Here is a 24,999-nt window from a genome sequence, read left to right as displayed (position 1 = left end):
CGACCCCATAGATGGCAGCCCACCAGGCTCCCCCGTCCCTGGGATTCCCCAGGCAAGAATACTGGAGTGTGTTGCCGTTTCCTTCTCCAATGCGTGAAAGTGAAGTCGCTCAGTTGTGTCTGACTCCTAGCAACGCCATGGACTGCAGCCTACCAGGCTTCTCCATCCATGGGATTTTCCAGGCAAGAGTACTGGAGTGGGGTGCCATTGCCTTCTCCGCCTCTCATTCTAGTATTGCTTTAGGAAGGAAAAATTAACTTTGCTTCCCATAAGAACCTTATTAATTATAAAAGGGAAAATAGTCACTTTATAGTAGAGAAACCTGGCAGACATGTCCTTAATCAAATGCTCAAAATGAACACAACCAGTAAGTGAGCAAATCAGCATCTTGTCTCTTGATGTATGTGCTGAGAGAAAACAATGAATAACCTGAATCTGATCATGAGGAAACCTTGTTTAGTCGCTGAGTCTTGCCTGACCCTTTGCGACCCCATGGACTGTAGCCTGCCCAGCTCCTCTGTCCGTGGGATTCTCCAGGCAGGAAGACTGGAGTGGGTTGCCATTTCCTTCTCTAGGAGATCTTCCCAACCCAGGGATTGAACCTGCCTCTCCTGCATTGCGGGTGTATTCTTTACCACCGAGCCATGTGGGAAGTCCAAGCATACCTTAGACAAACCAGAACTGAAGGACATTCTACACAGTGACTGCCCTGTATTCTTTAAAAATGTCAAAGTGGTAAAAGACAAAGACCAAGGAACTGCTCCAGACCCAGGAGACAAGAAGACGTGTCCGCCAAACATAGCGCATGAATCGGAGTTTCTCTTCCTATGCGGAACATGAGTAGAATAATGGAGGAAACACGAAAAGGGTCCTGATTTTGGTAGGTATACTGTGTTTATAAGAACAGTCTTGTTCTCAGGAAATAGGAGTATATGTATTTACAGTATCTGTAGTCTTTGTGGTTAGGGAGATAGGAGAAAGGATGAGAAAATAGATGATGCTGGGCAAACTGTTAACATTTGGGGAATCTGGCTTAAAAATATACAGGGATTTTTTTTTTGTACTGCTCTTGCAACTTTTCTGTAAGTCTGACATGGTGTCCAAAAAAGTTAAAAATTCCTTTTTATTGAGTTAGTATGTGGTTAGATATTTGCCAAGCAGAGCACTGAACTGGATTTGGGCATCTACTAGAAGTGCAGAATATACACTCCCTGTGTATCAGGAACTTAAAGCTAAATAAGCTTTTTTCCTCAGACAGCTTCGAGAGGTTATCTGGCTGTTGTGGCAGTGTCAGTTTAAACAAAGTACTGTTTGTATTTATTAGGGGAGGTCTTTATTATGTTTCCTCGGGTAGAGGAAATGAGGCATTACTTTAAGCATGACAGGATATCCACAGTTCTTTTCCAGTGATATTTTTTTTCTTTGTGGAGGAAATTGTCTGTCTCCCTGTGCATATTATTGAAAATTTTCACTATAACTTGATTTTCTCCCTTGTCTGTGTCATGGCAGGCTGAAATTCTCCTAAGATTTAGAATCAAGGTAGACTTGGCCAAAGCTTTATCAGACTTTCATTTAAAGATAATTCAGACTGACCAATGTGGCTCCCCATTTTTCTGTGAATCATTCAGACTATCTTTTTTGTTCATAATTGCTTCTTTCAGTCTTTGAAAAGCCAAATTTCTCTTTAATCTTTTTTTCCAACTCATGTTTTGCCTTCACATTTGCTGTTTGTTCCACAGTTTTTAGCAGGACTTTTAAAACAGTTTCCCCTTTCTTAACCAAGCAAAGTCACCTTAACCAAACAAAGTCACCTCCCTCGTCTCTTCCTGGGCTTATCCTACAAGAGGAATCTTTTCCTTGTCTCTGTTGTGTAGATTTAGCCTGTAGCAGCTTTCTCTGCATATCAGGCATTTGCATACTTGAATTTCCAGAATGCCTGGCTCCGTATTCCTTCACTCTGGATTATTTCCCTAAACAGGGTGATAGTTTCATGTGGTTTCCATGTGTGCTATTTTTCTTTAAACCTTCTAAAGAAAGGTTTTCTTTCTCATCTCTGACTCTGCCCTGTTCAGCAGTTACTGGCATTACATGCAGTGGTTGATGTTTTGTCTGAATCTTTGGTGTTCTGATGCTCTCAGTACCACACTTTGTAATAAAGGGTTTTAATGGAAGTAGTTTTTCATATTATGAGGTCTTTGTGTAAGAACAGGAACAGAAACCTTCATTTGTACCAGTGAGTAATCTTTCAGTGATTTTTAGTATTTGAAATATATGTACTTCTATATTTTCTTTCATTTATGTGTTCCCTTTTATGCCAGTTTGATGGGGAAGTGCAAGGAGTTGTTTTCTCTACATCATTTCCCCTCATTGGATTTGCTGTTGCCAATTCCAACAGCTCTGTACTCAGAAGACTCAGGAAACACCAAAGCGTGCAACCATAAAGCAAGAATTTTCCTTTTTTCTAATCTCAACTTTTAAAATGGAAATATATTTAATTTACAATGTTGTGTTAATTTTACATGAGTAGCAAAATGATTCAGATATATATATATATACATATACTTTTTTTCAGATTCTTTTCCATTATAGGTTTTTGTATTAAGTACAGTATAGGACCTCTGCTATATAATAGGTTCTTGTGTACATATTTTGTATATAGTATTGTGTATATGTTAATCCCAAACTCCTAATTTATCTCCTGCCCCCTCACTTCCCCTTTGGTAGCCATAAATTTGTTTTCTATGTCTGTGGGTCTGTTTCTGTTTTTTAAGTTCATTTGTATCATTTTTTTATATTCCACACATAAGTGATATGATATTTGTCTTTCTCTGACTGAATATGATTATCTCTAGGTCCATCCATGTTGCTTTAAATGAGATTACTTCTGTTTTATGGCTGAGTAATATTCCCGTGTGTGTGTGTGTGTGTGTGTGTATGTATATATACCACATCTTCTTTATCCATCCCCTGTCAATGGACATTTAGGTTGCTTCCATGTCTTGGCTATTGTAAACAGTGCTACAGTGAACACTGGGGTGCATGCAACTTTCTGGATCGTGGTTTTGTATGGATTTATGCCCAGGAGTGGAATTATAGGGTCATGTGGTAGCTCTATTTTTAGTTTTTCAAGGAACCTCCATACTTGTCTTCATAGCACCTGTACCAATTTACATTCCCATAAAAAATTGTAGGATAGTTCCTTTTTATCCACACCCTCTCCAGCATTTACTATTTGTGGATTTTTTTGATGATATCCATTCTGACCGGTATGAGGTGATGTCTCATAGTTTTGTTTTGCATTTCTCTAGTAATAAGTGATATCGAGCATCTTTTCATGTGCCTGTTGGCTGTCTGTATATCTTCTTTGGAGAAATGTCTATTTAGATCTTCTGCCCATTTTTTGGATTGGGTTGTTTGGTTTTTTGATATTAAGCTGTATGAACTGTTTGTATATTTTGGACATTAATCCCTTGTTGGTAGCAGGAATTTACTCTTTATGTAACACATTTCTTTGGTATTTAGTGTTTATCCATCAAAGGGCTATTTGTTTTTCTGTGATTTTATCGTGTGCATGTGCTTACATAGGAGGGAGTGTTCTTGCTGGGATGGGCAGAGCAGGGAATTTAGGTTTGTTTTTTTTTTTCCTGGATCATTGCTATGGTCTAATAAATATTTGTGTATCTTCCCCCCACCCACTCATATGTTGAAAGCCTAATGCCCAAGGTGATAGTATTAGGTTAAGTCTTTGGGAAGTGTTTAGGTCATGAGGTTGGAGCCCTGGTGAATGGGAATAGAGCCCTTATAAAAGATGCCTGTGGAGAGCCAGCTTGTCCCTTCTGCCATTTGAAGATACAGTGAGTCTTTAACCCAGAAAAGGACCCTCACACAACTGTGTTGACACCCTGATCTCAGGTTAACAGACTCCAGAACAGTGAAAATAAATTTTTGTAATATGAACTTGGGCAAACTCTGGGAGATGCTGAGGGACAGGGAGATTTGGTGTGCTGCAGTCCATGGGATTGCAAAGTCAGACACAACTGGGCGACTGAACAACAATGTATAAGCTACCCAGTCTGGTATTTTGTTACAACAAAATGGACTGAGTTTTGTTACAACAAAACTTAGCCTAAATGGACTAAGACAGTCATTGTCAAACAATAATCAGTAATGCCTCCCCTCCCCACAGAAGCACAGAAAGACTCTGTTCTGCCTGATTGACTATTTGAAATTATATTTGTTGTATGGGGTTGGTGGGGAGGGGGGGTTTCCTGTACCAGGTACTACCTGGAAAAAAAAGTGAACGTTTTCTATTTAAAAAGACATTAAATTTTAAATGTGCCTTTTGTTAAATCACAACTACTCTCTTACACATATCGGTTTTAGGACTATGGATTACACTGCATCAAATTGGTGTCAATTTGTATTACTCAAGAAACTATTGGTGCTGTATCAGTACCAGCTATCAGAAGATAAGTAGTGTCCCACACCATTTAACAGTAGGAAAAAAAAAAAAAAAGAATCCTACTTGGAGGTAGAGAAAGAAGAAATCAGGGTAGCAAATTCACGAATGCTTCATTTGGGGGCAAGTATATAGACAAAATTGTGCTTCTTAATTATACTCATGATATATGCCTTCTAGAATCACTAAAAGAATATTCACCTTCATTTGGTAGAACGGTGTAAGTAGTCTCCATTCCGGCATGAATGTGGTCAGTCACATGGCAGTGGAGTAACCAGATTCCAGGTGTTTTTGGAGTCATTTCTAAGGTTTGGTATGTCCCAGGGAAGAGGTCGAATACATCAGAAGTATAAATGCCCCTGTGCTTAATTAGAAAAATGACCAATATTGTATATAATGTTTATTATATGAGAGAGTTCATTCAAATAATCTTTCATTGGCTATCTCAGGGATATTAGAAAAATGACTAAATCCATTAAAAAAAGAAAGAGACCCTACATATTTCTGTGTGTAATACAAAGATAAGTGATCTTTGCTAAACCCTTGGCACTATGGACCAATAAATGGATGTGAAGGGAAGATGTGATAAAAGTGAATTCAGCAGTCAGTAACACCTGGCTGTTCTGTCTTTTTATCAGAGCACTGGAGTTACACAAGGGAATTTAGCTATGACCTCATTTCAGTCTTAATATCACTCTTGCTAAACCTATCCTAGATGAGCTGTTTGTGAAACTTTAAGACTGGTGGGTAGTGAGGGGAGTAGGAAAGGAGGCCAGTGGAGAAGCCAAGACTGGGAGCAGTTCAGGTAGAGTCTTGACAGAGTACTTGGGATTTCTACAGGGATGGAATTGAAAGTCTGCTAAGGAATAAAACAAAAAGCGGTAATAAAATGGTTCTGTACTGTGCTTTGTGGTAGCTTCTGAATTTTCTACATTAACTCAAAGGTAAGACAAAGCGTTTCCAAAAGGATTGTATATTCCTGCTGAAACCAGCGCTGGGTGAGAAGTCAAAGTAGGATTGAGACCTGGGAACCAATCAATTGTTTGACACCAAACTGCTGATCTTGTTCATTTCAGGCTATTTACAATCCAGAACTTAGAACAGGCAAAGGTTATAATAAGTTGTTTCTACTCTCTAATCCATCATTACGTGAACATTCCTACCCGCTCTGCTAATGATTCTTTTCAAATACCTTGTCCATAAATATGTGAATAGAACTCCCAAGAAAAGCCAGTAAAAACTAAATCCAAGGGAAAGCCCAAGGTGTAACAAAGGTTGGGAATGCCAATTGAAATAGCTGTGTGCCACACTCTTTGAAAATAATTTGTAACTTTTCTTAAGTCTGAGGAGATATGTCCTTCATTTGCATTAAAGCACTTTCAAATGGAATAACGACTGTGGTTGGCCCTTACCTGGTATTGGAAGCTGTGGCCATGGAAATGTACCGAGTGCAAGTCTACTTCATTGCCCATTCCCATCAGATACCAGTTGACTTCATCTCCCACATGCATCGTGAGGCCTTGCAGGTTCCCAAACATCCTTCCATTAATAGCTGGGGAAAACATACACATTTTTATTGCCTTCCAGGATACTTTAAACCAACAGCTATTTCACAGAAAAGAGGTTTTTAAGGTTAATGTGCTGTGCTAAGCTGCTTCAGTCATGTCCTACTCTTCGCAACCCTAGGGACCATAGCCTGCCAGGCTCCTCTGTTATGGGATTCTCCAGGCAGGAACATTGAAGTCGGTTGCCATGCCCTCCTCCAGGGGATCTCATGACCCAGGGATCAAACCCAAATCTCTTAGGTCTTCTACATTGGCCGGCGGATTCTTTACCACTAGTGCCACCTGGGAAGCCCCCTTAGGTTAATATATGGGATCTTTTTGAGGTAATAGAACTTATTTCACTACAGAAAAGGGAAATGGGTACTTTAAGATCAATAACATCACACTGCTTTTCTAGTCACTTAGCACCAAAAGTCTTAAGTTTATGAGTTTAAGAAGGAATGAGACTTTGGAATTGGGAGAGAAGTTGATTGATGATTTTGAATATAGCCCCCTTTTTGCTTTGAATAGAATTCTTTCACATGCAACTGTGGCCAGTGGTTTATTATAAAATAAAACAAATGAATAGTTTCCCAAGTAATTTTATTTGAAAGAAGAAGAGTGAAAAAGTAGGTTTTAGGATAATGTACCATACCATGCATTTTATTGCTTTCCATGAATTCCTCATTGGCTTTGTCTACTTTCTCAGGGTGATCAGAGTATGTTTTGATGTTGTCATCTAAGTACCAAGATTCATTCTCATCAAAAACAAGAAACAGAAGGGAAAATTCCAGTTTCTTTATGGGATTGGATACTTTTAAATAGTGCTTCCGACAAACAATCAGTGGGCCAATTAATCCACTGAAGAGATCCTGAAACCAAGCAAAAACTTAGTCATCTTTGTGACACAGGTTGGGATTTCAGAGAACTGGGACCTTATTCCCCATGACCTCAGGATTTTAAGTAGCATTTAAAGTAAGTACTACTTAAAGTAGTAAGTCTACTACTTAAGGCAGAGACTGATATAACTAGTAGACTTTGCCCAATGTGGTTCAGTCAAGTCAGTAACTTTCCACTTGGAGTAAATTGGAACAAGGGTGAGTCATAGGTACGTTGTGTGGTTGATGGTGCAAGTAACAGAAATGTGTTGCAAAGGCCAAATATTGGCTCAAGTAATGAGCAGCAGTTGAACACAACTCCAAATAAACAGTGCTGGTTTGCCTATTCCATAACCTAGGCACTATGCCAGTCATTAAAAACCAGCAGGAAACAAATCCCCTGCCTTCAGGAACTCAATCTAGTAAGGAAAATAGATGAATAGAAGAAATGACCCACTTTCTGCAATGGAGGTACATAAAATGATAATGAACGTGGGGAAGATTGTAATGGACTTAAACTACAAGAAGTTTGATTTGACTGGGCTTCAATAATGCAGATTTGATCTTAAATGGCCTTTGAGCTGTACTATGTTTGGCATTTTAGATTTTGTCTTGTGGGTCATAAGTAGCCACTGAAAAATTGAACATGGAGTGGCAGTATATTTGCATTTTAAACCAGTGATCCTAGTGGTGGAGTGAAGGAAGGCTTGGATGGGGAAAAGACTGGAGACCAGGAGGCCAGTGCAGTAGTTGAGGAAAATTAATAGCACCTGATCTGTGCAGATAAGAAGGAATGGACAGAGCTCTGTGTTGGTGAGCCAAGCGTAAGAATTAGATATTCTATATCCAAGGTTCTAGCTTGAACAAATGACTAGGTTTGTTTCTTGTGCTATTTATCACAACTGGGAATATAGGAAGAAAGAGCTAGAGGAAGACCTCAAGTTCTGTTGTAGAGTTCCTGAGTTTCTGTGCCTGTGGAACATGCTGGTAGAGGTGTTCATAGGCAGGTATATAGACAGGTCTGGAACTCAGAAGAGAGATTTGGACTAGAGACTTAATTCAGCAAAAGAGTCTTGGTACATGTTCTGATTTTTAGTTGTTGAGGGCTTTTTGGCTTCGAAATATTTAATCAAACAGCAGCTCTAGCTGTGCTGTGATTGACTGTTGACATCAGCACTTCTATTACCATGTAATAATAGAACTCTGAAATCATACCTCAGTTCTTTGAGTTTAATGTATTTTCTTATCAAAAGGGAAATGATACTGTATTAATATTTAATTCTGTGGTATCCTTAATCACAGTTATAAGGTTGATACATTTATAACTGTAAATGTACAACCTTAAACCATAAAAAAGAAAAGCCAAAATGAATTGCAGAACAGCTTACTTTGCTGTGATTTTTAACATAGAACTGGACCACAGGAAAACCCTAACCTCATCTTCCTTCAATTGTGTGTCTATTTTGGGAGTCTGCACAAAACACAAATGATTTAAAGTTTACCTTAACTCGATCCACAGTTGAATAGTAAACCCATGGAATACAAGGAGAATCACCCATTCCAGCTCCAGATCTTTCTGGGATTTTCCATATGTAAGTGCGAGTTTCACCTAAATTAATCAAGTGTTAATGTATCTGGTTACATTTGATATGTGCTTGATATATGTATTTCAAATTGTTAGCAAAGCCTTGAAAAACAGTGACCCAGAAACTGGAAATGTCACAAATTAACTCATTTTAAAAAAGTAGCAGTATTCAAAGTTGTTTATAAGAATTTAGTTTTACTATAAGGAAACATAATGACCTTCATTATTTCAAAGATGATGAAAGTCAGGAGCACACAAGATATTTGTCCTAAGATATAAAGCTGCTGCTGCTGCTAAGTTGCTTCAGTCATGTCCGACTCTGTGCGACCCCATAGACAGCAGCCCACCAGGCTCCCCCGTCCCTGGGATTCTCCAGGCAAGAACATGAATAGCAAAAAGTACAACTTAGATCACAGGCATCCCAATGCCAAGACCTGTGACTCTCTGTTACTATTTATGGCTTCTCAGAAAATAGGCAGGAGTTTCAATATCTCCAATGATGAGAAGAATATTAAAAAGGAAATTGTTATACCTCTGACCTAAAGGATAATGAAACTAACAATTAAAAAATAATTCTTTCGAAATAAATTCTGTCTGAATTTGAAAAATAAAGAATTTAGTTTTAAAAACACCTGTAAGACACACTTTAATATCTTCTTTGTTGGTTGTGAATTAACTACCCATGACACAGAAGCCACATCACAAAGCTAGGAGATGAGAATTTCAATATCAAAATTTGCAAAAACTTTGCAACAGAACTTTCCTTCATTTGGAGTCTGTTTTTAAAATTTATTTATTTTCTTATTGAAGGATAATTGCTTTACAGAATTTTGCTGCTTTCTGTCAAACCTCAACATGAATCAGCCATAGGTATACATATATCCCCTCCCTTTTGAAACTCCCTCCCATCTCCCTCCCCATCCCACCCCTCTAGGTTGATATAGAGCCCCTGTTTGAGTTTCCTGAGCCATACAGCAAATTCCCCCATTGGCTCTCTATTTTACGTATGTAAAATTTCAATGTTACTCTGTTTTTCTCTTCAGCTCTCAAATAAGAGTGCTAACCTCTTCCCTACCATCTTCTCTGTGTCTGTGTTTCTGGACTGCCCTTGTGTAATTCCTACAGTTTCACCACCACCTGCCTTTTCTCTTTTATCACCATTATCCTCAGTGATTTCACAGTTTCTGGCAAGGAGTCATCAGACCTCTTGATCTCATGGTCGCTGACCTGTCAGTGACCTCTCTTGTCTGCCCCCTTCTGTCATACCATACACTGTTCCGTTCCAACTGTGTCACAGGCAGGACATGACCACACCCTGGACCTTCACACTCTGAACCTTCACACTCTGAAGACAGCCAGTGGCTCCGCCCTCCTATCTTACCAACATCTTTACCTGCTTCCATTTGCCCTGGGCCCCTCTCCAACCCGATCCTTGCTGCCAGTCACCGCAGGGCTTCCTGCACAGCTGCTCACAAGAGCCTGACTTGCAGCCATGGCCACTTACTGTCCACTCTGTTTATGCAGATCTCACCATTATATATTCCTGCTGTCAGAGCTTAATTAACTGGAATCTGACAAACCTTCACTAGGGAATCAAGCAGGGCGTGAGGGATAATGTCAGAGGATATGGCAGACTTTTTTCCCTTTTTAGTCAGGTCTTCCATTTTACCTACTCCTGCGTCCTCACCCTTTTATAAGCAGAACATTTCACTGAGAATATAAAGCATAGATTCATCACCTGAATATATTATCTTTTCATTAAACTCCTATTCTCATAATCCAAAAAAATAGCATTTTCTTCTCTTCTTCCTTCCCTGCCCCAACCTGCTCTGCCATAAATGGCAAATGTCCAAACCTTGGGCTTTCCTGGACTCCAGCTTTCCTAACATTCCTTAATGACGACTCTTTCAGCAGGTCCTTTTAACACCACCTTTAAAATATTGGGTTAGCCAGGCATTCTGTAAGATATCACAGAAAAACCTGAATGAAATTTTTGGCCAACCTGATAGACCCAGAATACAACTAACCACTTCAACTGCTTCTACCTGGGTCCAAATCTTATTAATTTTTTACCCAAATTATTGAGATGGTCCCCTAACCAACCCTTGATTTCTACCCTTATCCCCTACAGACACTTATTCACATACCAGCCAGACCAGTCCTTTAAAAACTATTCATCAGATCATCACTTTTCAACCTAAACCCTCACATGGGATTTCAGAATGAAATACAACATTGTAACCACGGCTTCTGAGGTCCCCCTCCCTCCTCCTATACCTGGCTCCCTGCCCTGCCTGGATCCCATCTCCTCACATTCTGCCCCTGTTTACTCTGCCCTGGCCTCTGGCCTCCATGCAAGAGGAGTGGCCTCCACAAGTCTACTTCCATCTCAGGACCTAGAATGCTCTCCATCTCCAACTCCCTGTGACTCATTACTTCTCATCATTTATGTGTCTTTACCAGTGGCTCCTCAAGGAAGACCTCTTGACCAACCCCCTGCTCCCCCTACCCTAAAGTAGCACCCTTGTTATTTACTCTCTCTCATCCATCTTAATCTTTTTCATAGCACTTTCTATGACTTGATATTATATCTATATTTACTTGCTGCTTATCTTGGAAGAATATGAGGATCATGTGGGCAGAGCTTTTTATTTCTATTTCCTTGTATTGACAAGACCAACTCTATAGAGTATTTTTTCTCACTTGATAAATTTGAGAACTGCTAAGTTACTGAGAAATGGTCCTTTCCTTGAAGCCAACTTTCCAATGAATAGAAGAAAGTTATAGTTCTTATTAAAGAAAATGCATATTTATATATTTAATCGATTGCAGTTTTAAACTCTGAATTAAAGAGATATTTAGTAAGCCAGATATTGGACTAGGATTTAAAGTTCCAAATGGCAGCCTCTGCCCTTAGGACCCTGTCTTTGGATAGAGGCATGGAAACAGTCAGCCACGTGGTAGATGCTGTCCAGGATGTACTCTAGCTGAGCCTGTGGAGATCATCTCTGCTGATGCAACCTTGAGTATGTGTTCAGAACCATCAGATTCTTTTCCTTACAATTCTGTGGTTTTTAAACTTTTGGTATGTGCATACATTCACACAGATGCAACTGCCTTTGTGCCCTCTTAGCCACCTCCTCCACTCCCTCAAGACGAACTCATGTGGATAGCAGTTGTGTGTGGAAAGCTGTAAAGTCTACTAAAACATATCCCTCCCCCCACCATGAATACCTGGTGCAGTGGGAGTCACTGTAGAACTCTCTGTTTTCACCCCATGGGCATGGATTGAATAGGGCCTTGTGGCCATGTTTTTAAAGATGATGTTAACTTTGTCTCCAACATCCGCATGAAGTTGTGGACCTGGGAAAAGTGAAAAGAAGACTGGCTTATATGCCTATCAGATTGGAAGCTCTAACTCAGGTAACTTTTTTTTTTTAATTTTTTTTAATTTTTTAAATTTTAAAATCTTTAATTCTTACATGCGTTCCCAAACATGAACCCCCCCTCCCACCTCCCTCCCCATAACATCTCTCTGGTAACTTTTTTTAAGTCATTAAGGGTGTTGTTTTTGTTTGTCCCCTCTGGCTTCATGCAGTAGTACTCCTGGGTTGATAACCTGGTCCCCGACGACTTAGGATGAAAACACTAGTTATGGCAGTCTCTAAAGATAGAGACTATGGGTGTATCTCTAATCAAGAGTCCTAGGGGAGGTTTTAGCCTGAAATTTCCTGCAGGATAGTGGCCTAATCATAGCCATCAGCTGTGACCCTACTCTGGCCGAGAGTCATTTCTCATCAGAACTTCTAGACCTTCCTGTGAATTAAGGACAGTACTGCCTTTGAAAGGATGGGTGGGGTATCCATCCCATTCCTGCCTTCCAGCCAATTTTAGCTTCTCTCCTGACAAAAAATTTCTGTGACCCAACAACAATGCCAATCTTGCTTGGATGTCTTACTCCCGGGACTGAAGATAAGAAAGCCCAGGGAATTCTGTTAGTGTAAAAACACAGTGGGCTTGGGAGCAGCATCCCCTGCACTTAACAGTTTTCAAGAATATTCCCAAGACCAGTGTTGGAGAAGTTCTTAGACATTTGGTCTTAAAGTGATCTCTGAAAAATTGAAGGCAACTTTCCCCTGGCTGTGTGCACCATAACACTTTTTTCCTTTTCCTTATTTCCTTGTTTATATGTATATTTCTTCTTGAGGTTAATCATTTACTTCTTAAAAGTAAATAGCTATGATTTATTTTTAGTGGACTAGAAAACTGGAGAATTTGGTTAAGAATCTCGGTACAAAGTGATCTCTAGCAATTTCATCAAAACTACAGGTATCCATTTGATAAACACCAAATATATATAATTTTATTAGTAAATGGGATATAATGCCATTGTTTCTGATAGAATTAAGTAATATTTTCTTATGCAATATTTTTAGTAAATATAGGCTTCTCATTGTATTAAGTAGCTTCTGTTTTTTATTTTTATAAATGAATGAATAAAAAATTCATTTTATGAATAATATTAATATATGAACTAAGAACATTAAGCCCATAGACATGGACTGACTCACCACACAGAGCACCATATCACCAACCCACACCTGATAAATTGGAGCTGGGACAGTACCTAGAATTCCCAGGTGTTCTTCTTCACCCTTTCTCTCCACAGGAACTTGAAATGTGCTGTCAGTGAATTGCCGATACACAACTTTCTTGTACTTGGAGCCTATGTAAAATTCTTCCTTATCTAAAAATGCATTTGAAAGACTAAACACACACACACACACACACACACACAATTAAGGTTAGTATTTGTCTTAATAAAAGTGAAAGTTGAGTTTTAAATTTTGAATAAAAATAATTTTCATTATGCTAGTTTTTAATATCACTGTCCCATTTGAACAAGAAAGAATAAGACTAACAATAAACAAGTGTCTCTAATAAAAAGCAGTAGTAAAATTAAAATTTAAAAAAAGCCCCACAATAAACAGGTGTGGTAGAAAGTCTAGCTAGTCTTTACACCTAGCTAGGAGTGGAACCCTAGGAGTCCTGGCCCTGACTGTCACCAGCTAAAATGACCTCCAGCTACTCATTGCCTGTTGGAGCCTCCATTTCTTCACCTCTAAAATGAGCTATTTGGTGAGACTGTCTCTAAGGTTACTTTATGGCTCTGAAATGTTATGAGTCCAGATTTCATCAGTGAAGTGTTCTCTGGTTCCTGTAGTATTTTTAGGCTATAGGAACTGAGTGGCCCTTTTATCCAGCCATTCCCTTTATCTAAAGCTTTCACTGACTCCTAACGACTCTGTATATTTTGACAGTTCTACCTTAATCACTGAAATGGCTGTCTACTCCCTTACATCACAAATCGTACTCATAAGACTTCCCTGGTGGTCCAGTGGCTAAGACTCCATGCTTCCAATGTAGGGGGCCCAGGTTCAATCCCTGTCCGGGGAACTAGATCCCATATGCCACAACTGAAAGATCTTGCATGCCGCAACTAAGACTAAGGGCAGCCAAATAAAAACAAAGAACAAAAGTCCCCCAAGAAATCATACTTCTCATGGCAGTCAAACTGACCAGCTAGGCATCATTTAGCTACAAGTTACCGGTCATGTTGTACACCTCAGCTCTGAATACATTCCACCCCAGTCTCTCAAATCATATCCCCCAAGGGTTAGTGCCTGATGAGAGATGGTAAAGGGGAAAGTACTTGGCAAAGTATAGAAGAGCTACCTGTAGAAGTGTCAGGCAATGTGTCTCTAAATGTATTGTTTCTGAAGCTCCAATAACCACCCTTTATTTACGCTTATTCACTGAACTCACTTTTACATTTCCATAGTGTACATGTTATTGGTAGTTTTGAACCATATTTTCCTGTAAGTTCTTGTAGGGCAGAGACCATATCCGCTCTAGTGCCCTCAAGAATTTAAAATATGCTTCCATACATAATAGTTTCCAAAATGTGAAGTAACTGATTACTAGACTCATAATGAAATCTTTGGAAGAAACATAAGCAACAAATCAAAAGGTTAGTAAAGAAAATTATTTTAGCTCTGAATGTAGGCATTAATTTTGGTTTCCAAGTTTGAAAACAATGACAGGAGTATGCAGGTATGAGAAGACAGTCTAACAGAAAAGAGAGTAAGATGAGTGACTACAAAGAATCAAAGGAGATCAATGGAAATTTTTCTGAGAGATAGTTGAAAGAAGCAGAAATGATCGAGAAAGCATTTTGTTGTTGTTTTGTTGTTTTTGTGTAATGCAACTGTTCACTGCTTCTTAACTTAGCATAATTCTTACTTCTCTGAAAGAAAAAGCTAAAAAATAATTGGGAGTCAGAGTCTAGAGAATTACTTTTGTTCCTGTAAATGATGTAGCTCCTTTTCCCATTTCCTGCTTGGGGAATAATCCCATTCCACTTCCACCGCTGCGATGTAGTAGGTCCTTTCTCCCAGGTAGAGATATAAATCCTCAGACCTCTGCCCGCACTGGCTCACAGTATATTTTTGTTTCATGCCACCTGTGTAGTGATCAGTTGTGAGGCATTCCACGTCAAAAGTCCCTGGAATGGTAAATAAAAAGGCAGGTCACCTCCTGTGAGTATTTTTGACCACTTTCCCTCATCTGTCATCAGCTCCTTCCCCTGCCCTATTTTTCTTCATAGTGCTTATAACCACTTGATACATATATATGTGCTTGTGTGTATGTTAATATACTTGCTTATTGTCTGTCTCCCTGCATTAGAATTTCAGCTCCATGAAAGCAGACACCTTTATCTCTTTTGGTAAATGTTGTATTTACATTTGTCTAATAAAGGAAAAGGTGACATAGGGCCTGTCTTGCATTTTAGTGGCATTTGATGAGCCAAATAAAGCCTGAGGCAAGTTAGCATATTTTCATGTTTGGGTAAAATTCTCTTTTGTTTTAGTTTTTAATTTTATTCATTCAGAGTCTGTATCTCTGAATTTGCATGTCTATAGTTCCAGTATAGAATATTCAATTGTAGACGACTAATAAGCCAACACTTCATCTAGGATTGGGAATGGCTTCCTAGGTGGTGCAGTGGTGGCCTTTCCTCTCCAGTGCAGAAGAGGTAGGTTTGATCCCTGGGCTGGGAAGATTCCCTGAAGAAGGAAATGGCAACCCACTCCAATATTCTTGCCTGTGAAATCCCATGGACAGGGGAGCCTTATAGGCTACAGTCCATGGGGTTGCAAAGAGCTGGACACGACAGCACACACACACACGTGGGATACAGAGACATGACACAAAGTTTAGATGCAGAGCCTTTATGGGAGACATTTATTTTCTAGTCTGATTTGCCAGCTATCTTTAAAGGCACATAATTGAAAAGGAGACCATCTTGAGGGTTTGACTAGGTGGAAATGGGCTTCCCAGGTGTTGCTAGTGGTAAAGACAGGTTAGACATAAGATACACCGGTTCGACCCCTGGGTGGGGAAGATCCCCTGAAGAAGGGAATGTCTATCCACTCCCGCATTCTTGCCTGGAGAATCCCATGGACAGAGGAGCCTGATGGGCTCCAGCTCTTGGGGTTGCAGAGTCGGATGCGACTGAGTGACAGCACCAATGGGAGAAACCTCAGACCTCTCTTCTCAGTCCCTTCTCGCCCCACCACAGAAACAGAAAATGGACCTACCTGGCAAATACTACAGTAAACAAGGAAAGAAAGGTAGTTAGGAGGCTTGGGGAAGGGATGAGCTAGCACCCAACACAGCATTTTGAACCAAAACCACACAAGTAGACCCAACAGAAATTTGCCTTGATGTTAAAGGAATTCACCTGCAATATCTGGCTGCATGAAGAGACTCAAACTTGTTTGAGGGAAGAGGTTTGCTGTGTCTCTCCTTTCTCCTCTTGACAGGTAAGTGTTTCCTGAGAAGTATATCCCATGTATATCGACCTCATTTCCAGCACTGAATAAGTACCACATGACCGAATCTCCTTGGCACATACTGAGACCAGGCTGATTCCCATACATGAATCCATTCATGGCTATAAAAGTTGGAAAATGATATTTTGAAACTGGTTAAATCATATGCCCTACTTCATGACAACCTCTCAGACTTTTCAGAGCCAACTGGGTTTATTTAATTTTTAAAAGACCCATTTGTGCCTGCCCACCCCTTTACATGTCAACAATGTCTCTAAAACTTCTTGCTGAACTCAACACTTCCAGGCAAGCCCTGGGTGGAAGACATAGAGCTGAATGCATGGTTCTTCTTCCTTTTTTAAATATGTATTTGGCTGTGTAGGGTCTTAGTTACAGACTGTTCATTGTGTCACACAGGATCTTTCGACGCAGCGCACAGACTCTCTGGTTGTGGCGCATGGGCTGTCTAGTTGAGGTGCACGGGCTCAGCAGTTGTAGTGCCAGGGTTTAGTTGCTCTGCAGCATGTGGGATCTTAGTTTTGCAATCAGGCACAGAACCCATGTCCTTTGCATTGCAAGGAGGATTCTTAACCACTGGACTACCAGGGAAGTCTCATGAATGCTGGGTTCTTAAATTTCTGGGCCCTGGGAATCTCACTGTTCTCAGTGAGTCATTTCTCAGTTCTCCCCAGGGCCATATCTGTGAGCACCCAAATGGATGATGAATAACAGTTCTTCCTAGGTGCTGTAGACTGCGAATGTGTTTGTTGCCCTAGATGGAAAATTCTCTGATTCATCTTGAATAGCAGGGAAGAGTAGGTGCAGGAAGTTTCTTCTCATTGCTGTTTTTAATAGATAATATTCTTGACTCCTCCAAAATGCAAAATAAAGATGGATATGGGTAGTGTGACTATTATCAATCCAATTTGGAAAACAATGTCAGTTTGTATTGGGCTTCCCAGGTGGCACAGTGGTAAAGAATCCACCTACCAGTGCAGATGTAGGAGACATAGATTCAGTCCTTGGGTTAGGAAGATCTCCTGGAGGAGGAAAGGGCAACCCACACCAGTATTGTTGCCTGAGAAATCCCATGGACAGAGGAGCCTGGCTGGCTACAGTCCATGGGGTCACAAAGAGTCAGACATGACTTACCATAAAAAGAAGTTCAAAGAGGAGGAGTTCAGTTTGTAATACAAATTTACTTTTTTTTTCTTCTAGTTACAATGATTTTCACATGTTGTGCATTAGTGGTGTGGACATTTTGAACAATTAGTTCACTATCTCTAAACTCTAACTGCATTTTAGAATTACACTAGGAACTAAAAAGTAAATCCGATGCTGTTTCAGTGAAGTAAAAAATCTCTGTCGATTGTGTTGAGCATTTAAAAAACAGTTTTAATAGTTTTGGGTTTTTTTTTTTTTTTTAACTCTCAGGGGATTCTTATGGGTAGTCAAAGATAAGAATCATGTAAGTTTATTCAGAGTAGAAACCATAAAAGAAGCCTGCCTTTATTAAGCCACAGGTAAGAAAAGTATCTAATCCAGTAACTCTCAAATTTAAGCATACATCAAAATAACAGAGAGGATTTGTTAAACACAGGTTTCAAGCCCTACACCTAAAGTTTCTGATTCAGTAGGTTGGGGTTGGAGTCCAAGAATCTGCATTTCTAACAAGTCCTGGGTAATGCTGAAACAGCTGACCTAGAGACTACATTTTAAGGACTATGAATCTTATTGGAAGAAAAGTTATGACCAACCTAGACAGCACATTAAAAAGCAGAGACATTACTTTGCCAACAAAGGCCCATATAGTCAAAGCTGTGGTTTTTCCAGTAGTCAGGAATAGATGTGAGAGTTGGACTGTAAAGAAAGCTGAGTGCCCAAGAATTGATGCTTTTGAACTGTGGTGCTGGAGAAGACTCTTGAGAGTCCCTTGGACTGCAAGGAGATCCAACTAGTTCATCATAAAGGAAGTCAGTCCTGGGTGTTCATTGGAAGGACTGATGCTGAAGCTGAAACTCCAACACTTTGGCCACCTGATGCGAAGAACTGACTCATTTGAAAAGACCCTGATGCTGGGAAAAATTGAAGGCAGGAGGAGAAGGGGACGACAGAGGATGAGATGGTTGGATGGCATCACTGACTCAATGGACATGAGTTTGGGTAAACTCTGGGAGTTAGTGATGAACAGAGAGGCCTCACACACTGCAGTCCATGGAGTTGCAAACAGTCGGACATGACTGAGTGACTGAAATGAACTGATCTAATTGGCATATATTATATGTTTTATTATTCAGAGTTAAGTGAAACTAAGATTCAGTTTACTGATATGTCAAATAATTAACAATATTACCCTTAGAGCACTATGGTATTTAATCATTTATTAAAACAATCCATGGGAAAGCTATTAGTATTTTAGCTTAATGAAAAGCATTACATGTGCAGTGCTGAAATAGCTTGATATTGGTGGATGATGCTGTACTTACAGTGCATCTTATTAGATTCCTGAAAATCTTCATTTTCCTTATCCACCTGATCAGGTGCTGTTGTAAACATTTTAATATTATCATCCAGGAGTAAACTCTCATTCTCATCAAACACTGTAGGAAATAAATAGAACTCCTTGTCTACATTTTTCTGAAAATCAAAATAAGAACAATGAGATGAAGACAGAATGAGTAAAGCAGAAACACTTCCATATACACAATACTATTTATGCATAAACCTGCTAAAAGAAGAACAAGAGCTGAAGTTTCTATTCCACTTTGTAAATGGAATTCACAAAATACTCCTGTCAACCACCAGAGGTTTTTAATTTGTATTTGAGTATAGTTGCTTTACAATGTTGTGTTAGTTTCTGCTGAACAGCAAAGTAAACAAGTCATACATATACATATATCACCCCCCTTTTTGTTAGTTCCTTCCCATTTAAGTCACCACAGAGCATTGAATAGAGTTCCCTGTGCTATATAGTAAATTCTCATTGGTTATCTATTTTACACATAGTAATGTGTATATGTCAATCCCTGTCTCCCAATTCATCCCATCTCCCTTCCCTGCTTTGATGTCCGTACATCTGTGTCTTTATTTCTTCTTTTCAAATAGTGGAAATGTTCACCACTATAAAAGGGAAAGTCTACTCAGATTCAAAAATTTTACTGAAAGCAAGACAAAATTAGTAATATAGACCTATACCTAAAAATATCCTGCTACAATTTTTGGATTTCAGAGATAGACAAATTTCTAGAATAATCCATTTTAAAAGTTATGAACATCAGACTTCTCTAGAACAATAAATGTCAGAGTAAGATGGAGTACCAAGTACTGTTTTGAGAGGGAAAGATTATGATAGAAAAATTTGACACCAAGCAAAGCACAACAAAGTGATATTTTCAGATGTGTCAGGATTCCAGAAGGGAGCTGCTATAATCTCTTACATGCTGACCTACTGAGAAAACTTCTCTTTAGTTTCTTCAGAGAAGAAAACTTCTCTGAAAACAGAGAAAATTTACAAGTCATATTTCCTAATTATAAGGCAATAAAACTGAAAATTACTCATAAAAGGACAAAAAGTTAAAAAAGTAAAAGACCATATTTGGTTCAAGTAACTCTTAGATCAGAGAAAAACAAAAATGAATTTCTAAGAATTTAAGTAATGTCTATGAGACTACTATAAGTCACAATGTATGGAATATAATTAAACATAAACTGAGAGTCTGAAATGTTTTATTTTAAGCAAAACCAAATTAAAATGTATGTTTTTTTTGATGCTTTAAGGTGTGGTAATTGTATTGAATGCATTTTCAAAGGAATCTTTCTCTTTTAAAGATTTATATTGCAATATTTATTTTAGAGATAAAAACAATGGTTAGATTAAATATTTCTATTTCTAGATCAGAAGGTTATTTTCTCATTTCTAAAAAATATTTATGGATGTGTGAGCAGTGTTATTTCTTACATGTTATACAAATTATTGAAGCTTAATTAGCAGTATAAGTAAATAGTAATATGCCAGTCTCCTTCAGACAAATATAAAAAATATTTAAAGCAATATTTTCCTCAGTGAATGTTAACTGACTTATTGTCATTAATAGGTGATTTTTTAAAATGTGTGTGTTGAATTGTATCATAAAAGACTTTGGATTCCAAGGAAAATCTTGTTTCCAACTCATTTTGAAGCAATCCTGTTAGTCAGAGAGTCTCCACACAATACAGATATAAGCCTAAGAAAAAAATTGTAATAAGTATTATGTGTGGAACTTGGGCTTCCCTGGAGGCTCAGTGGTAAAGAATCTGCTGCCAATGCAGGAGACGTGGGTTTGATCCCTGGGTAGGGAAGATCCCCTGGAGAGTATGGCAACTCACTTCAGTATTCTTGCCTGGAGAATTCCATGGACGGAGGAGCCTGGTGAGCTACAGTCCTTGGGGTCACAAAAAGCCGGACATGACTAAAGCTACTGAGGATGCATGCATGCATGTGGAACCCTCACTGTCTCAAACAGCAGAATTTTCCTTATAATAATGATAATTCAAAGGGATTTGAAAATCATTTTCATTTTCCCTCATTGGACTTACCAGTCTCCCATTTGCAAGTAAACTTCCATTCCGGCATATTTTCATTGGCCCGATAAGCCCAGTAAATATATCTTTGGTGGGATCCACAGCAGAATAATACATCTTAGCCAGACAGACAGGATCTTTGTAGGTGGGTCCCACTTCCTTGGGGACAGTCCACTCATAGGTGAATGTTCCTTTGGGTGCCACATGGGAGCCTGAAGGAGGAGGCCCACCTGTAAGAAAGGTCACATGGGGGAGGTTAAGTTTTCTTTCTAATGTGGTCATTTGAGCCATGGAGTAGACTGGGTTTAGCCTAGGATAACCCACTTTTGTGCTCCTTTTATAAATTAGACTGGAATCCCACAGGTGTCAGGTCACAAATAGGTATGATTTCCCTCAGGAAATCCCTATACCTCTGTCTGAGATTGGTGCTTGCTATGGTCTGAATGTTTACGTTTCTCCAAAATTCATATGTTGGAATCCTAATGCCCAATATGATAGTATTTGAGGTGAGAGGTGATTAGGTTATGAGAGTGGAGCCTTTCTGAATGGGGTTATTGCCCTTACAAAAGAGATCCCACAAAACTCCCTAGCCCCTTCCTATATGTAAGGTTACAAGAAATCAAAGACCCAGAAGAGGGTCTTCATTGGCTAGCCTTGACCTACAAAAATACCTAAATACTTTCATATAGTGGAATATTTTGTATCATTAAAATTATACCTATAAAATATTTATAAGGTAAGAAACCAAACTCTGGGTACAAAATTATAGCAATAAGTATATTTATATACTAGGGCTTCCCTGCTGGCTCAGACTATAGACACTCCACCTGCAATGCAGGAGATATGGGTTTAATCCCTGGGTCAGGAAGACCCCCCTGGAGAAGGGAATGGCTTCCCACTCCATTATTCTTGCCTTGAAAACCCCATGGACAGAGCGGCTTGGGTGGGGGAGGGGTATAGTCCATGGGGTCACAGAGTCAGACATGACTGAGTGACTAACACTTTCACTTTTTCATATTTAAATACTATGATATCAAAATATTATGTGCACAGATGGAAGAGGAAGGACTTATACAAAAATATACTGGTGGTTGACTATAGAACTATGGATATTATGTTTGGCTACAAATTTTATATTTTTAAAACATTCTAAAATGTACATCTAATAACTACAAGAATATTTTTTCAAATTTAGCCATTACCCAGATAGAACTCTGGAAATGTGTAATTGATACAATCCAAGTAAGTTACTTTCAGTATTGTCAATAATCACCCAATTAAGATAGGACAGAATCCCACAAACCAACTGCAAATGGTAGGAGAAGAGATTGACTTGCTTCCTGGCATGATGCCTGAGGATGATATATAAGAAGATTCCTCAGAAGTTCCTGCCTTTGGTTTTTTCAGGGCTGTTTCCCTGGGGTGACTAGCACAGTGGGTTATAAACATTATTGCTTGATTACCAAATGTTGTACTCACTTCCACTCAGTGAATAGTATGTGCCCTCATTGTTCTTATCGACTCTCACTCCAATGGGCTCAATACTGAGGGGATGGGCTGCTTTGTTATGGAAGGTGACTCTGATGGTGTCTCCCACCTCTGCAGCAATGACAGGACCTAGGGATAAAGAGAGAATTATTATCCTCCCTGATATCTAACCTGCAGAATACCTAAGACAGTTGATTTCTCTGTCTTGTCCTCTAAAAAGAACCTCTGGAAGCAACATGCTTATTATGGCATGAGGAGTCTGGAAAGAGATGAGAAGGGTTTTTTGAGTTAACTTCAAGTAATGAAATTTGTTGCCATGTTTAACCAAGTCAGTTCACAAGCTTCACACATCTATAAAACTACTCAGTACCTGCACTCTCCTCATCCTAGTTTACTGTGGACCAGACGTGTGCTATTTGGTCCCAAGAGCCAAGTTCAGTTCAGTTCAGTCGCTCAGTTGTGTCCAATTCTTTGCGACCCCATGAATTCCAGCACGCCAGGCCTCCCTTCCATCAACCAACTCCCGGAATTCACTCAAACTCATGTCCATTGAGTCGGTGACGCCATCCACCCATCTCATCCTCTGTCGTCCCCTTCTCCTGCCCTCAATCCCTCCCAGCATCAGGGTCTTTTCCAATGAGTCAACACTTCGCGTGAGGTGGCCCAAGTACTGGAGTTTCAGCTTTAGCATCAGTCCTTCCAATGAACACCCAGGACTGATCTCCTTCAGAATGGACTGGTTGGATCTCCTTGCAGTCCAAGGAACTCTCAAGAGTCTTCTCCAACACCACAGTTCAAAAGCATCAATTCTTTGGCGCTCAGCTTTCTTCACAGTCCAACTCACATCCATACATGACCGCAGGAAAAACCATAGCCTTGACTAGATGGACCTCCAAGAGAATGCCGTAAACATTGACCACCCAAAGGGGGTAAGTTAAATTTGTCTTGGATGTGAAAAGCAACACTGTTGTGTATTTTCCATCACCAAAATTAATATTATTACTAAATAAAGAATAAAAACAGATATATAGTACACATGTATTTTATGTAATATATAAAATGATATTTATTGAGAGTTTCCTATGTGTTCTCCTGAGTGTTTATGTGAATTAACTCATTTAATCCTTATGACTGCTTTATGAGGTAGGGACTATTGTTGTTACTATCATTCTTGTTTTATAGAAAGGGGGCAGGCACAGATAGTTGAGTATTTCAAAGGTCACATGGCTAATAGGTGAGGACGGACAGTGAGGACAGTCTGAGTCCACGCACTTGCTATTCTGCCCATGAGCCTTCGCAAGAAGAGATCCCTGGGTCCTGCCTGGGGAGAAGGAGGCTCTAAAACAAACCCAACTGTCTCATTAGTAGCTGGATTTTATTTCTAAGGGAATGTACCTTTAACTAAAACTGGAAGCTAATAGCGTCACGGTCTATTAAAACAAAGTCACCCTTTACCTCTTTGAAGAAAGAAAAAAGACATTCAATTGAAGTCAGCCTGGCTTTTCATGTTGAAGATTTACTACGGGTAAATTTACATTTAGGAAAGTGATTGGCTACTGCATTTTATTGATGTTTGCTCCTCCACGAATAGTTTGTATGTAGAAATCATGCTTCAGATTCTGAAGCTTCTGTTCTTTAAGTTGATGTAGTTCAGAGGAAGAGTACATTGTTGTTGTTTAGTTGCTAAATCGTGTCTGACTCTTTTGTGGCCCCATGGACTGTAGCCCCCCAGGCTCCTCTGTCCATGGGATTCCCCAAGCAAGAATACTGGAGTGGGTTGCCATTTCCTTCACCAGAGGGTCTTTCCCAACCCAGAGATAGCACCTGCATCTCCTGCATTGGCAGGATATTCTGCATTGAATTGAATCTGCAATTCTGCATTGGCAGATTCTTTACCGCTGAGCCACCAGGAAGCCCAAGCGTACGTTAGTATTTACGTATTCTGTGCAGACTTACCCAGGATGCCAAGATGTTCCTCTTCAGGGCCTCTCTCTTTTTGATTAGAGAAGGAGGCATCTGTGTACTCACGATAAACCAGCTTTTTATACGACCCTCCGATTCTTGTAGGACCCTGTTCAAAAAATGCCTCTGAAGCACTGCCAAAAGAGAAAGGGTTTAATTCTGGAGCTGAGAGCAGAACAGAGCCCAGTAGTCACACAAGATACTAATTGAAAAGTTCTGACCAAGGCTTAGAATTATTACCCATGATTTGTCAAATACTCAAACAAGCAGAGAGTACTAGGCATTCTGTAGAAAGATGTTAAGATTGGGGGTGGAGATTTATGGCACAGAGATTTAAATTTTTTTTTTTCAAGTGAAGTGAAAAAAAATTTCAAGAGGACCCATGTCGACCCCTGAAAGTTAATAACTTGTCCTACGATAGAATCTTTTAAATAAATTATGAACTGTCTAAAAATAGAGTGCTGTTTATTGCATGTTAGCACTCAGAAACGTTCATTTATTGTCTGAAACTCACATGACGATGCAACAAAATTGGTATTATTCTCCCCATTTTACAGTACTCTGCATTTCTGTTGATAGTCTTTCTTAATTTCTTCAGTATTTTCATGATATCCTTTCTTTTTTTTTT

General features: G+C 39.4%; 1 protein-coding gene across 2 annotated transcripts in view; it reads right to left on the bottom strand.

The window, feature by feature from the left end:
- Nucleotides 1-24,999, bottom strand: part of CP (ceruloplasmin) — a 60,687-nt gene that overhangs the window by 14,114 nt on the left and 21,574 nt on the right. For both annotated transcript variants that reach the window (XM_069562947.1, XM_069562958.1), the window contains exons 7-18: nt 24,366-24,505; nt 22,401-22,538; nt 20,937-21,151; nt 18,848-18,998; nt 16,271-16,483; nt 14,824-15,031; nt 13,094-13,233; nt 11,701-11,829; nt 8,384-8,490; nt 6,659-6,875; nt 5,872-6,011; nt 4,661-4,823 (exon numbers count right to left, since the gene is read on the bottom strand). In XM_069562947.1, coding sequence (XP_069419048.1) covers nt 4,661-4,823; nt 5,872-6,011; nt 6,659-6,875; nt 8,384-8,490; nt 11,701-11,829; nt 13,094-13,233; nt 14,824-15,031; nt 16,271-16,483; nt 18,848-18,998; nt 20,937-21,151; nt 22,401-22,538; nt 24,366-24,505 — 1,961 coding nt within the window. The remainder of the gene's footprint in view (nt 1-4,660; nt 4,824-5,871; nt 6,012-6,658; nt 6,876-8,383; nt 8,491-11,700; nt 11,830-13,093; nt 13,234-14,823; nt 15,032-16,270; nt 16,484-18,847; nt 18,999-20,936; nt 21,152-22,400; nt 22,539-24,365; nt 24,506-24,999) is intronic.

Source organism: Ovis canadensis, chromosome 1, assembly GCF_042477335.2.
Source record: "Ovis canadensis isolate MfBH-ARS-UI-01 breed Bighorn chromosome 1, ARS-UI_OviCan_v2, whole genome shotgun sequence".
Lineage (NCBI taxonomy): Eukaryota > Metazoa > Chordata > Mammalia > Artiodactyla > Bovidae > Ovis > Ovis canadensis.
This window is presented reverse-complemented; position numbering and strand designations above follow the sequence as displayed.